Source organism: Salvelinus namaycush, chromosome 3 (assembly GCF_016432855.1).
Source record: "Salvelinus namaycush isolate Seneca chromosome 3, SaNama_1.0, whole genome shotgun sequence".
Taxonomy (NCBI): Eukaryota; Metazoa; Chordata; class Actinopteri; order Salmoniformes; family Salmonidae; genus Salvelinus; species Salvelinus namaycush.
In genome coordinates, this window is record NC_052309.1 from 13,361,829 (window position 1) to 13,374,811 (window position 12,983).

A 12,983-nucleotide genomic window follows, 5' to 3' on the forward strand; every position below is an offset into this window, starting at 1 on the left:
TTTGGATAATTACAAACTTTTCATTCTTTCACCTAGGGCTGTGATGATACCAGTATCATATTTTTTCCATGGCAAAAATGAAAACACGAAGCAGACCACACTCGTTGGTCCTTTAAAAACCTGTTGTATGTAAAATATTGTGTGCTATAGCTTGGAAAAATAAATCAATGTGACTCTGGATGACAAGATAATGTTTGTTTCCAACATTAGGGCTGTTTTCCTAAAGAAGTTAAATCCACTTTGTGTGTTGTTCCCTTGCTGTGATACTGGTATCGTCCCAGCCCTACTTTCACTTTGTTTTCATCTTGTGTGTGTAGGTGAGGATGAGGACCAGTTTGAACAATTCATGCTTCCCCTAACGGCGGCGTTTGAAGCAGTGGCTCAGATGTTCAGCACCAACACATTCAACGAGCAGGAGGCGAAGAGGACGTTGGTAGGACTGGTCAGAGACCTGAGAGGTATTGCCTTTGCCTTCAACGCCAAGACCAGCTTTATGATGCTCTTCGACTGGATGTATCCTTTACTGACCCCTGATCTCTGACCCCTGATCTTTACGTACCAGGGGCCTGCTTAGGAGGTTGAAAGGTTAAAGAACGTTCAGAAATAAATGCATTGTGTAGAAGAGATATGACTGTCTGTCATAGAATAGGAAATCACTGTAGAGTTGTGAATTGCAAGTAGTGTTGTCCTTCACTTGAAGTCTCATTGGTGCACAGTGTTGTTCTTAACCCCTCCTCCAGCTACCCAGCCTACATGCCCATCCTGCAGAGAGCTATAGAGCTCTGGTACCACGTACCAGCATGCACCACTCCTGTCCTAAAGCTCATGGCCGAGCTAGTCCACAACAGGTACACAAACATGCATACAGTCAGAACCCTGACACTTCTCCCTCGACCTCTAACCCCTGACTTCTAACCCTTTTGTAGGGATTAACACCAATTTCCTGAACAAGTGCCTTCCTGATTACCAAGATAATATACACTGCTCAAAAAAATAAAGGGAACACTTAAACAACACAATGTAACTCCAAGTCAATCACACTTCTGTGAAGTCAAACTGTCCACTTAGGAAGCAACACTGATTGACAATAAATTTCACATGCTGTTGTGCAAAAGGAATAGACAAAAGGTGGAAATTATAGGCAATTAGCAAGACACCCCCAATAAAGGAGTGGTTCTGCAGGTGGTGACCACAGACCACTTCTCAGTTCCTATGCTTCCTGGCTGATGTTTTGGTCACTTTTGAATGCTGGCGGTGCTTTCACTCTAGTGGTAGCATGAGACGGAGTCTACAACCCACACAAGTGGCTCAGGTAGTGCAGCTCATCCAGGATGGCACATCAATGCGAGCTGTGGCAAGAAGGTTTGCTGTGTCTGTCAGCGTAGTGTCCAGAGCATGGAGGCGCTACCAGGAGACAGGCCAGTACATCAGGAGACGTGGAGGAGGCCGTAGGAGGGCAACAACCCAGCAGCAGGACCGCTACCTCCGCCTTTGTGCAAGGAGGAGCAGGAGGAGCACTGCCATAGCCCTGCAAAATGACCTCCAGCAGGCCACAAATGTGCATGTGTCTGCTCAAACGGTCAGAAACAGACTCCATGAGGGTGGTATGAGGGCCCGATGTCCACAGGTGGGGGTTGTGCTTACAGCCCAACACCGTGCAGGACGTTTGGCATTTGCCAGAGAACACCAAGATTGGCAAATTCGCCACTGGCTCCCTGTGCTCTTCACAGATGAAAGCAGGTTCACACTGAGCACATGTGACAGACGTGACAGAGTCTGGAGACGCCGTGGAGAACGTTCTGCTGCCTGCAACATCCTCCAGCATGACCAGTTTGGCGGTGGGTCAGTCATGGTGTGGGGTGGCATTTCTTTGGGGGGCCGCACAGCCCTCCATGTGCTCGCCAGAGGTAGCCTGACTGCCATTAGGTACCGAGAGATCCTCAGACCCCTTGTGAGACCATATGCTGGTGCGGTTGGCCCTGGGTTCCTCCTAATGCAAGACAATGCTAGACCTCATGTGGCTGGAGTGTGTCAGCAGTTCCTGCAAGAGGAAGGCATTGATGCTATGGACTGGCCCGCCGTTCCCCAGACCTGAATCCAATTGAGCACATCTGGGACATCATGTCTCGCTCCATCCACAGACTGTCCAGGAGTTGGCGGATGCTTTAGTCCAGGTCTGGGAGGAGATCCCTCAGGAGACCATCCGCCACCTCATCAGGAGCATGCCCAGGCGTTGTAGGGAGGTCATACAGGCACGTGGAGGCCACACACACTACTGAGCCTCATTCTGACTTGTTTTAAGGACATTACATCAAAGTTGGATCAGCCTGTAGTGTGGTTTTCCACTTTAATTTTGAGTGTGACTCCAAATCCAGACCTCCATGGGTTGATAAATTTGATTTACATTGATAATTTTTGTGTGATTTTGTTGTCAGCACATTCAACTATGTAAAGAAAAAAGTATTTAATAAGAATATTTCATTCATTCAGATCTAGGATGTGTTATTTTAGTGTTCCCTTTATTTTTTTGAGCAGTGTATATATTTTTTAAGTATCTCGAACAATAATATAACATTTCTATGCCGCACTAATGCAAAAACAGAAAATCTGCAACGCTAGAAACCTGCATTATTTAGGCTAGTCCCCAATATAGAAGCCATGTAGACGTTTTCTAACTTACACTGCTACGCACGACTTCTCCACGCAGTCACGGTAGGTCATTTCCGTCCCAGGTTTCTCCTCTACAGTTTGTTCATTCAAATAACTTCCCAAACTTCAGCTGTGTTGCACAACAGAGGCTCCAAAATATAAACTACGGCTGCTCACTGCTAACAAAACACCTAATACATTGTGTCTGCAAAAGCGCTCAAGGAAATTGACATTCGCAACATTGTTCCAAGTTGTTAAACTAACAAAAGCAAGGGCACTGGCTTGACTAGAAGGTCAGATTCACATGGAATTGATCGGCAGCTGTCCATGGTGCGGATTCTACACTGTTTGCTTGCTTGTCACAGGGAAAATATCCAATGCTGCGCTAAACAAACAGTCACCACATAAGTGAGTTTTCATAGTAAAAACAGCCATAATCTTTCCAAATTCCCCTGATAGCCAGACAGCTGCTCTGCAAGGGGAGAGGAGAGAGCCAATAAGCTGGGTGTCATCTTTCAGTCAACGGTAAAACGACCCTGTCATTTTCACTAGCTATAATAACCTAATTTTACTAGTCAAGCAAACCATTTTTCTTAGGCCTACGTTAAAACTATAGGTTACATAAACAAAATAGTGTGACGACTTTGAGAGAACTTTGAGTAAATTCAATTACAACAAATATAACAAGAAACCGTTAGATACCTGCAAGTGTTTCTCAATTTATAGTGATAGAATTATGTCCGTTTCACACTTGCGGGTATTCAATGCTTTTAGATAGCATTTCTGGTTGGAAGGATCTCGGGATACCTGGGAAAGGCTTGCAATTTTCTCAGCATGGAAAATTGGTAAATTTGAGGGGAAAAATGAATCCTTAACTCTGTGTCTGTGTTTCCAGGTCACAGAGGTTACAATTTGACGTGTCATCACCCAACGGAATCCTGCTGTTCAGAGAAACCAGCAAGATGATCACCACCTATGGTACTACACTCAAGTGTCCTATTGCCACAGTTGCTGTGCACTCACTGGAGCAATGTAATTGGTTGGTCAGCCACACATTTTTAAAATATATTCATTTCCTTGGTTCTCTCTCTCCCCTTCTCCAGGTAACCGTATCCTGACCATTGGGGAGGTGCCTAAGGACCAGATGTACAGTGTGAAGCTGAAGGGTGTCAGTGTGTGTTTCTCCATGCTCAAGGCTGTGCTCTCTGGGAACTATGTCAACTTCGGGGTGTTCCGTCTCTATGGAGATGACGCACTGGACAACGCGCTACAGACCTTCATCAAACTGCTGCTGTCCATACCACACAGCGACCTGCTGGTACACACACACACACTCCTCTCCATCCCTCACAGCGAAGTACTTCCCTGAACATTCTAAATATATCTGACAATGGCAGTTTCAGCACACTTAATCTCCTTCTTTCTCCCTCCCCCCTTCTCTTTCTCCCTCCTCACTCCAGGACTATCCCAAGTTGAGCCAGTCGTTCTACAGTCTGTTGGAGGTGTTGACTCAGGATCACATGAACTTCATTGCTTCTCTAGAGCCGCATGTCGTCATGTACATACTGTCATCTATCTCCGAGGGACTCACTGCACTGGGTAATGTAATACATACACTGCACCGGGAAATTATACATACACACACTGCACCGGGAAATTATACATACACACACTGCCCTGGGAAATTATACATGCACACACTGCACCGGGAAATTATACATTCACCGAATACCACTGCACTGGGTAATGTATATACAGTTGAAGTCGGGAGTTTACATACACTTAGGTTGGAGTCATTAAAACTCGTTTTTCAACCACTCCACAAATTTCTTGTTAACTTCTTATGGCTGCATCCCGCTACCGGGATCGATATGACAGCAGCCAGAGAAAGTGCAGGGCGCCACATTCAAACAACAGAAATCTCATAATTAAAATTCCTCAAACATACATGTGTCTTATATCATTTTAAAGATATTCTTGTTGTTAATCCCACCAAAGTGTCCGATTTCAAATATGCTTTTCAGCGAAAGCACTACAAACGATTATGTTAGGTCACCATCAAACCACAATAAGCACAGCCATTTTTCCAGCGAAAGATGGCAGTCAGAAAAAGCAGAAATAGAGATAAAATTAATCACTAACCTTTGATTATCTTCATCAGATGACACTCATAGGACTTCATGTTACACAATACATGCATGTTTTGTTTGATAAAGTTCATATTTATAACAAAAAATCTGAGTTTACATTGGCGCGTTACATTCACTTGTTCCAAAAACATCAAGTGATTTTGCATAGCCACATCGTTTCAACAGAAATACTCATCATAAATGTAGATGATAATACAAGTTATACACATGGAATTATAGATATACCTCTCCTTAATGCAACCGCTGTGTCAGATTTCAAAAAAACTTTACGGATAAAGCAAATCATGCAATAATCTTGAGACGGAGCTCAGAACAATAGCCAAATTAGCCGCCATGTTGGGGTCAACAGAAACCAGAAAATACATGATAAATGTTTCCTTTGATGAACTTCATCAGAATGCAGTCCTAGGAATCCCAGGTCCACAATAAATGCTTGATTTGTTCGATAATGTCCGTTATTTATGTCCAATTAGCTACTTTGGTTAGCGCCTTTGGTAAACAATCCCAAAGTCACAAAGCGCCTCCACTATAATGTGACAAAATGTCCAAAAGTTCCGTAACAGTCGGTAGAAACATGTCAAACGATGTACTGAATCAATCTTTAGAATGTTGTTAACATACATCTTGAATAACGTTCCAACCGGAGAATTAGATTGACTTCAGAAGAGCGGTGGAACGGACGTCGTCCTCATGTGAAGGCGCATGGTGAATGCGTGATCAGCTCGTGGCAGTGATTACTCATTCCTGTCTCCTTCGGCCCCCCTTCACATTAGAGTCATCAGACAAAGTTCTGTTGACTGTTGACATCTAGTGGAAGCCGTAGGAAGGGAAAACTCATCCATATCTCATTGAGAGCTTGGTTGAAAATCTGCCACCCCAGAAACAATTCAAACAGGAAGTGGAACTTCTCAGGTTTTTGCCTGCCATATGAGTTCTGTTATACTCACAGACATAAATCAAACAGTTTTAGAAACTTCAGAGTGTTTTCTATCCAATATGAATAATAATATGCATATATTAGCAACTGGGACTGAGGAGCAGGCCGTTTAATATGGGCACCTTTCATCCAAGCTACTCAATACTGCCCCTGCAGCCATAAGAAGTTAACAAACTATAGTTTTGGCAAGTTGGTTAGGACATCTACTTTGTGCTTGACACAAGTAATTTTTCCAACAATTGTTTACAGACAGATTATTTCACTTATAATTCACTGTATCACAATTCCAGTGGGTCAGAAGTTTACATGCACTAAGTTGACTGTGCCTTTAAACAGCTTGGGACATTCCTGAAAATGATGTCATGGCTTTAGAAGCTTCTGATAGTCTAATTGACATAACTTGAGTCAATTGGTGGTGTACCTGTGGATGTATTTCAAGGCCTACCTTCAAACGCAGTGCCTCTTTGCTTGACATCATGGGAAAATCCAAAGAAATCAGCCAAGACCTGGTTCATCCTTGGGAGCAATTTCCAAATGCCTGAAGGTACCACGTTCAGCTGTACAAACAATAGTACGCAAGTATAAACACCATGGGACCACACATACCGCTCAGGAAGGAGATGAGTTCTGTCTCTTAGAGATGAACGTACTTTGGTGCGAAAAGTGCAACTCAATCCCAGAACAACAGCAAAGGACCTTGTGAAGATGCTGGAGGAAAAAGGTACAAAAGTATCTACATCCTCAGTAAAACGAGTCCTATATCGACATAACCTGAAAGGCCGCTCAGTAAGGAAGAAGCCACTGTTCCAAAACTGCCATAAAAAAGCCAGACTACGGTTTGCAACTGCACATGGGGACAAAGATCATACTTTTTTGGAAAAATGTCCTCTGGTCTGATGAAAGAAAAATAGAACTGTTTGGTCATAATGACCATTGTTATGTTTGGAGGAAAAAGGGGGATGTTTGCAAGCCGAAGAACACCATCCCAACCGTGAAGCACGGGGGTGGCAGCATCATGTTGTGGGGGTGCTTTGCTGCAGGAGGGACTGCAGCAAAATAGATGGCATCATGAGGGAGGAAATTATGCAACATCTCAAGACATCAGTCAGGAAGTTAAAGCATGGTCGCAAATGGGTCTTCCAAATGGACAATGACCCCAAGTATACTTCCAAAGTTGTGGCAAAATGGCTTAAGGACAACAAAGTCAAGGTATTGGAGTGGCCATCACAAAGCCCTGACCTCAATCCCATAGAAAATATGTGGGCAGAACTGAAAAAGCATGTGCGAGCAAGGGGGCCTACAAACCTGACTCAGTTACACCAGCTCTGTCAGGAGGAATGGGCCAAAATTCACCCAACTTATTGTGGGAAGCTTGTGGAAAGGCTACCCGACACGTTTGACCCAAGTTAAACAATTTAAAGGCAATGCTACCAAATACTAATTGAGTGTATGTAAACTTCTGACCCACTGGGAATGTGATGAAAGCTGAAATAAATCATTCTCTCTACTATTATTCTGACATTTCACATTCTTAAAATAAAGTGGTGATCCTATCTGACCTAAGACAGGGAATTTTTACTAGGATAAAATGTCAGGAATTGTGAAATACCGAGTTTAAATGTATTTGGCTAAGGTGTATGTAAACTTCCGACTTCAGCTGTACATACACACACTGCACCGGGAAATGGTACATATACAGTATACCACTGCACTGGGTGATATATACAGTGACTTCAGAAAATGTTCACACCCCTTGACTTTTGTGTTACAAATTGAGATTAAAATGTATTTAATTGTCATTATTCATCAACGATCTACACACAACATTCATGTTAGAATTTTTCTTCAACTTTGACATCTATAAAAAATTTATGAAAGATAAAACGCTAATATATCTTGATTAGATTCAACCCCCTGAGTCCATACATGTTAGAATCACATTTGGCAGCGATTACAGCTGTGAGTCTTTCTGGGTAAGTCTCTTAAGAGCTTTGCACACCTGGATTGTACAGTATTAGCCCATTTTTATTATTTAAAAATTCTTCCATCTCTTTTTAGTTGGATGATCATTGCTAGACAACCATTTTCAGGCCTTGCCATTAGATTGTCAAGCTGATTTAAGTCAAAGCTGTAACTTGGCCATTCAGGAACATTTAATGTCATCTTGGTAAGCAACTCCGGTGTAGATTTGGCCTTGTGTTTTAGGTTATTGTTCTGCTTAGGTTGAATTTGTTTGAAATTTACTGCTCGACTGAGGAACCTTTTATAGATAATTGTATGTTTTGGGTATAATCATGTTAAACAATAGCTGTCATCCAAGGCAAAGGGTGGCTACTTTGAAGAATCTCAAATATAAAATATATTTAGATTTAACACTTTTTGGTTACGACATGATTCCATGTGTTATTTCATAGTTTTGATGTCTTCTATTATTCTACAATGTAGAAAATAGTAATAATAAAGAAAACCCCTTGAATCAGTAGGTGTGTCCAGACCTTTGACTGGTACTGTATATAACATTCTATTAGTTTCAAGAATTTTGTATAATTTTAAGTAGAACAATTTTAGGTTTTAATCCGGCGTTGTTTTGCGTATCAGTTCATAAGCAATGTAATCGGTACATCGAAATCTCTTAACTATTTTTCAATCTATATGGCACAGCTGTTAATTTTTTTTGTCCTTAAATGAAACTGGTATACTTAAAAAAATAAAAAGTTATTCGTCACCATTTTCTTTAACCAATGTTGGTCTTTAATGCAGGGCCGACAGACAACTTCCTTACTTTTTTCCCCTTCCACATTTCCATATATTTTTGTTAGCTGCATGTGTGACAACTCCACCAGTCCTATTTATGATATAGTTTACAAAGATTATACTTTTTTTTATTTTTTATTTTTATTTATTTTTAAAATAAATTTTATCCCCTTTTCTCCCCAATTTTCGTGGTATCCAATCGCTAGTAATTACTATCTTGTCTCATCGCTACAACTCCCGTGAGAGACGAAGGTCGAAAGCCATGCGTCCTCCGAAGCACAACCCAACCAAGCCGCACTGCTTCTTTAACACAGCGCGCCTCCAACCCGGAAGTCAGCCGCACCAATGTGTCGGAGGAAACACCGTGCACCTGGCCCCCTTGGTTAGCGCGCACTGCGCCCGGCCCGCCACAGGAGTCGCTGGAGCGCGATGAGACAAGGATATCCCTACCGGCCAAACCCTCCCTAACCCGGACGACGCTAGCCCAATTGTGCGTCGCCCCACGGACCTCCCGGTCGCGGCCGGCTGCGACAGAGCCTGGGCGCGAACCCAGAGACTCTGGTGGCGCAGTTAGCACTGCGATGCAGTGCCCTAGACCACTGCGCCACCCGGGAGGCCCCTAGATTATACTTTTTAAAAATCAATTAGTATATTTTACGTTTAACCACTGTGTTGTATTATTTGTTCTGTCTTTTCTGGTGGATTAAACTGAAATTGCAACCAACTTTCTATGGCTTGTTTTAAAAATAGTGATATTTTGGAGATTTCATTTTCAAATAACTGAAAGTGAGAGGTTGTAATCTGAATAAAGGGAAAAAGGTCGTTCTTGAACATGGCGTGAGACATTCTTACTAATCTGCTACAGAACCAGTTGGAATTTAAGTATAACTTTTGTATGACTGACACCTTTTAGTGAGAGGTTTAATGCTTTAATATTTGGTCATTTTTGCCCTCCAAATTCATATTCATTATATAAATAGGTCTGTTTAATAACTTCTTATGGCTGCAGCCCGACGCCGGTACACTTATGACAACAGCCACTTCAAGTGCAGGGCGCGAAATTCAAAATATATATATTTTTAATATTTAACTTTCACACATTAACAAGTCCAATGCAGCAAATGAAAGGTACACATCTTGTGAATCCAGCCAACATGTCCGATTTTTAAAATGTTTTACAGCGAAAACAGCACGTATATTTATGTTTAGCTCACCACCAAATACAAAAAAGCACAGACATTTTTCACAGCACAGGTAGCATGCACAAAGCCAACCTAACTAACCAAGAACCAACCAAACTAACCAACAAACAACTTCATCAGATGACAGTCTTATAACATGTTATTCAATAAATCTATGTTTTGTTCGAAAAATGTGCATATTTCAGGTATAAATCATAGTTTACATTGCAGCTACAATCAGAAATTGCACCGAAAGCAGCCATAATAATTAGACACCAACGTCAAATACCTAATTACTCATCATAAAACATTTCTGAAAAATACATAGTGTACAGCAAATGAAAGACAGGCATCTTGTGATTCCAGCCAATATTTCCGATTTATTAAGTGTTTTACAGCGAAAACAAAATATAGCGTTATATTAGCTTACCACAATAGCCAGAAAGACATGCCATTTCCCAGCAGTAAAAGTTAGCGATCGTGACAAACCAGTAAAAGATATATAATTTTTGACTAACCTTGATATTCTTCATCAGATGACAGTCCTATAACATCAGGTTATACATACACTTATGTTTTGTTCGAAAATGTGCATATTTAGAGCTGAAATCAGTGGTTATACATTCTGCTAACGTAGCTATTTTGTCCCACAACGTCCGGATTTTTTTCTGACACTTTTTATGACACACATATTCTGACCAAATGACTATTCATAAACATAACTAAAAAATACATGTTGTATAGGAAATGATAGATCCATTAGTTCTTAATGAAATCGCAGTGTTAGAATTCTAAAAAATAACTTCATTACGACATCCACTTCGGTATAGCTAGAGTACCCAAACGTTGGGCGCCGACGACTAGTTCACATGCACGACAGATATATGAAATACCATCATAAAATGTTTCTTACTTTTGGTGATCTTTCATCAGAATGTTGGACAAGGGGTCCTTTGTCCAGAACAGTCGTTGTTTGGATTTAGAACGGACACTTTCCCTCTCGATTTAGGAAGCGCACTAGCCAAGTGGCACGAATCGCTCCATCGTCAACAAAGTCAGAGAACGGAACACGGCAAAACTCCTGAAAAATTTTAAATAATCTGATTAAACTATATTGAAAAAACATACTTTACGATGATATGGTCACATGTATCAAATAAAATCAAAGCCGGAGATAGTAGTGGCCTATAACGACAGCTAAACAGAAGGCAATCCCACTGTCCACCTCGCGCTCCCCAGAGTACCGGAAATGAGGGACACGTCATACAAAGAGCTTGTATTCCACTTCAGACCAAGATAAACACTAAATTTCTTCTCTCACAGCCTCTTGACATCCAGGGGAAGGTCTATGAAGTGCACGTATACTCTTACGTATCATGCCCATTTATAGGCAGGAAGAAGAACAGAGCCTCGATTTCAGACTTTCCACTTCCTGGTCAGGAAGTTTGTGCCAAATGAGTTCTGTTTGACTCACAGATATAATTCAAACGGTTTTAGAAACTAGAGAGTGTTTTCTATCCAATAGTAATAATAATATGCATATTGTACGAGCAAGAATTGAGTACGAGGCCGTTTGAAATGGGCACCTTTTATCTGGCTACTCAATACTCCCCCTGCAGCCAGAAGAAGTTAATGTTGTGTGGCTTGCCATTCCAAATAAAATGTAATATGTTTTGCTCATATAATTTAAAAAACAGGTCGCTAGGTGTAGGCAAAACCATACGCAAATAGGTAATATGTGATATGACTAAAGAGTTAATCAGGGTGAGTATTCCACAAATAGACAGGTATTTTCCTTTCCATGGCAGCAAGATCTTAACTATTTTTGCTAACTTTCTATTAAAATGTATTGTACTGAGAGAATTTCTTTCTTTTGGATATGTATACTGAGTATGTCCACATCATCATCAGACCATTTTATTGGTAAACTACACAGTAATGTAAAAGTTGTATTTTTTTTGTGACCAATACATAATATAGTACACTTATCACACTTTGGTTGTAATCCAGAGAGGTTAGAAAAGTATCTTGATCCTCTATTAGGCTGTGGAGTGATCCAAATTGTGGATTTAAAAGAAAACGTGAATCATCGGTATACAATGACACTTTTGTTTTTAAGCCCTGGATTTCTAATCCCTTGATACTATTGTTGGATCTGATTTTAATAGCTAACATTTCAATGGCCATAATAAATAGATATGCCGATAGTAGACAACGTTGTTTTACTTCTCTTGACAGATTAATAATTTCTGAGAAGTAGCCATTATTTACTATTTTACACCATGGGTTACTATACATAACGAACCCATTTTACAAGAGATTCTCCAAAATTGAAATATTCCGGGCAATTATATATAAACTGCAGTTGTACTTTATCAAAAGCCTTTTCAAAGTCAGCTATGAAAACCAGGCCTAGTTTCCCAGATATTTCATAGTGTTCTATTGTTTCCAGTACTTGTCTTATATTATCTCCAATGTATCGTCCATGTAAAAAAAACCTGTCTGATTAGGTAATGTATGTGCCAAATATTTGATGGTCCAACTGCATTCTGTCCCCTATCAACACTTTTTTTTATTTTTTTTACTTGATGACCTGGGTGGGGGCACCCCACCGGAATCCCCACCGGCTAGGTACAAGGTCATCAAGGTACTCATTAGCAGCTTTGAGAAATTCCTTGTATATTATGCTCACCCATCAGGGGGCTCTGGCTTTGTAGGACCAATCCTGCCAGGCAGGCTCAGAATCTTGAGGGGGCGGTGCTGCTCTAGAAGGTCTCTGACTGCATTTATCTTTCTGTTTTGGCTGCGTATAGGCTACTTACAGTAGGCCCATAAAACAGATAAGGACCTCAGTGTATGGGTCTCTCAGGTGGCTGTATAGGGTTGTGGACTGTTCCATCATGATAGGACATTAAATAAACTATATTTATAATTTATTTTAAAATGACTAACGTGTGTTGTAGATACTATGGTGTGTACTGGGTGTTGTTCCAGTCTGGACCATATCGCCACCTACCTGTTCAAACAGGTAACCTCTCCCTCTGTTCATCTGTAATCTATTCATATCACCTTATACATGTATGTACATATATTGATGCTAATGCATTGTTTCTGTTTAGCTGTCTCGCTCCACTAAGAAACGGCCTGTTGCCATGGCAACAGACGAACGCTTCCTACACATCATGCAGCAACACCCAGAGATGATCCAACAGGTACACACACCCCAAACACACACACCAATCTCGCTCTCTCTCACACACACACACACACACACACACACACACACACACACACACACACACACACACACAC

General features: G+C 41.1%; 1 protein-coding gene across 5 annotated transcripts in view; it reads left to right on the forward strand.

The window, feature by feature from the left end:
• Positions 1-12,983, forward strand: part of LOC120044977 (exportin-7-like) — a 31,114-nt gene that overhangs the window by 15,772 nt on the left and 2,359 nt on the right. For 3 of the 5 annotated variants that reach the window (XM_038989761.1, XM_038989762.1, XM_038989763.1), the window contains exons 20-27: positions 318-513; positions 741-848; positions 3,109-3,174; positions 3,545-3,627; positions 3,753-3,967; positions 4,110-4,248; positions 12,635-12,699; positions 12,791-12,883. In XM_038989761.1, the coding sequence (XP_038845689.1) occupies positions 318-513; positions 741-848; positions 3,109-3,174; positions 3,545-3,627; positions 3,753-3,967; positions 4,110-4,248; positions 12,635-12,699; positions 12,791-12,883 (965 nt within the window). The remainder of the gene's footprint in view (positions 1-317; positions 514-740; positions 849-3,108; positions 3,175-3,544; positions 3,628-3,752; positions 3,968-4,109; positions 4,249-12,634; positions 12,700-12,790; positions 12,884-12,983) is intronic. The other 2 variants (XM_038989764.1, XM_038989765.1) reach the window with 1 other exon arrangement.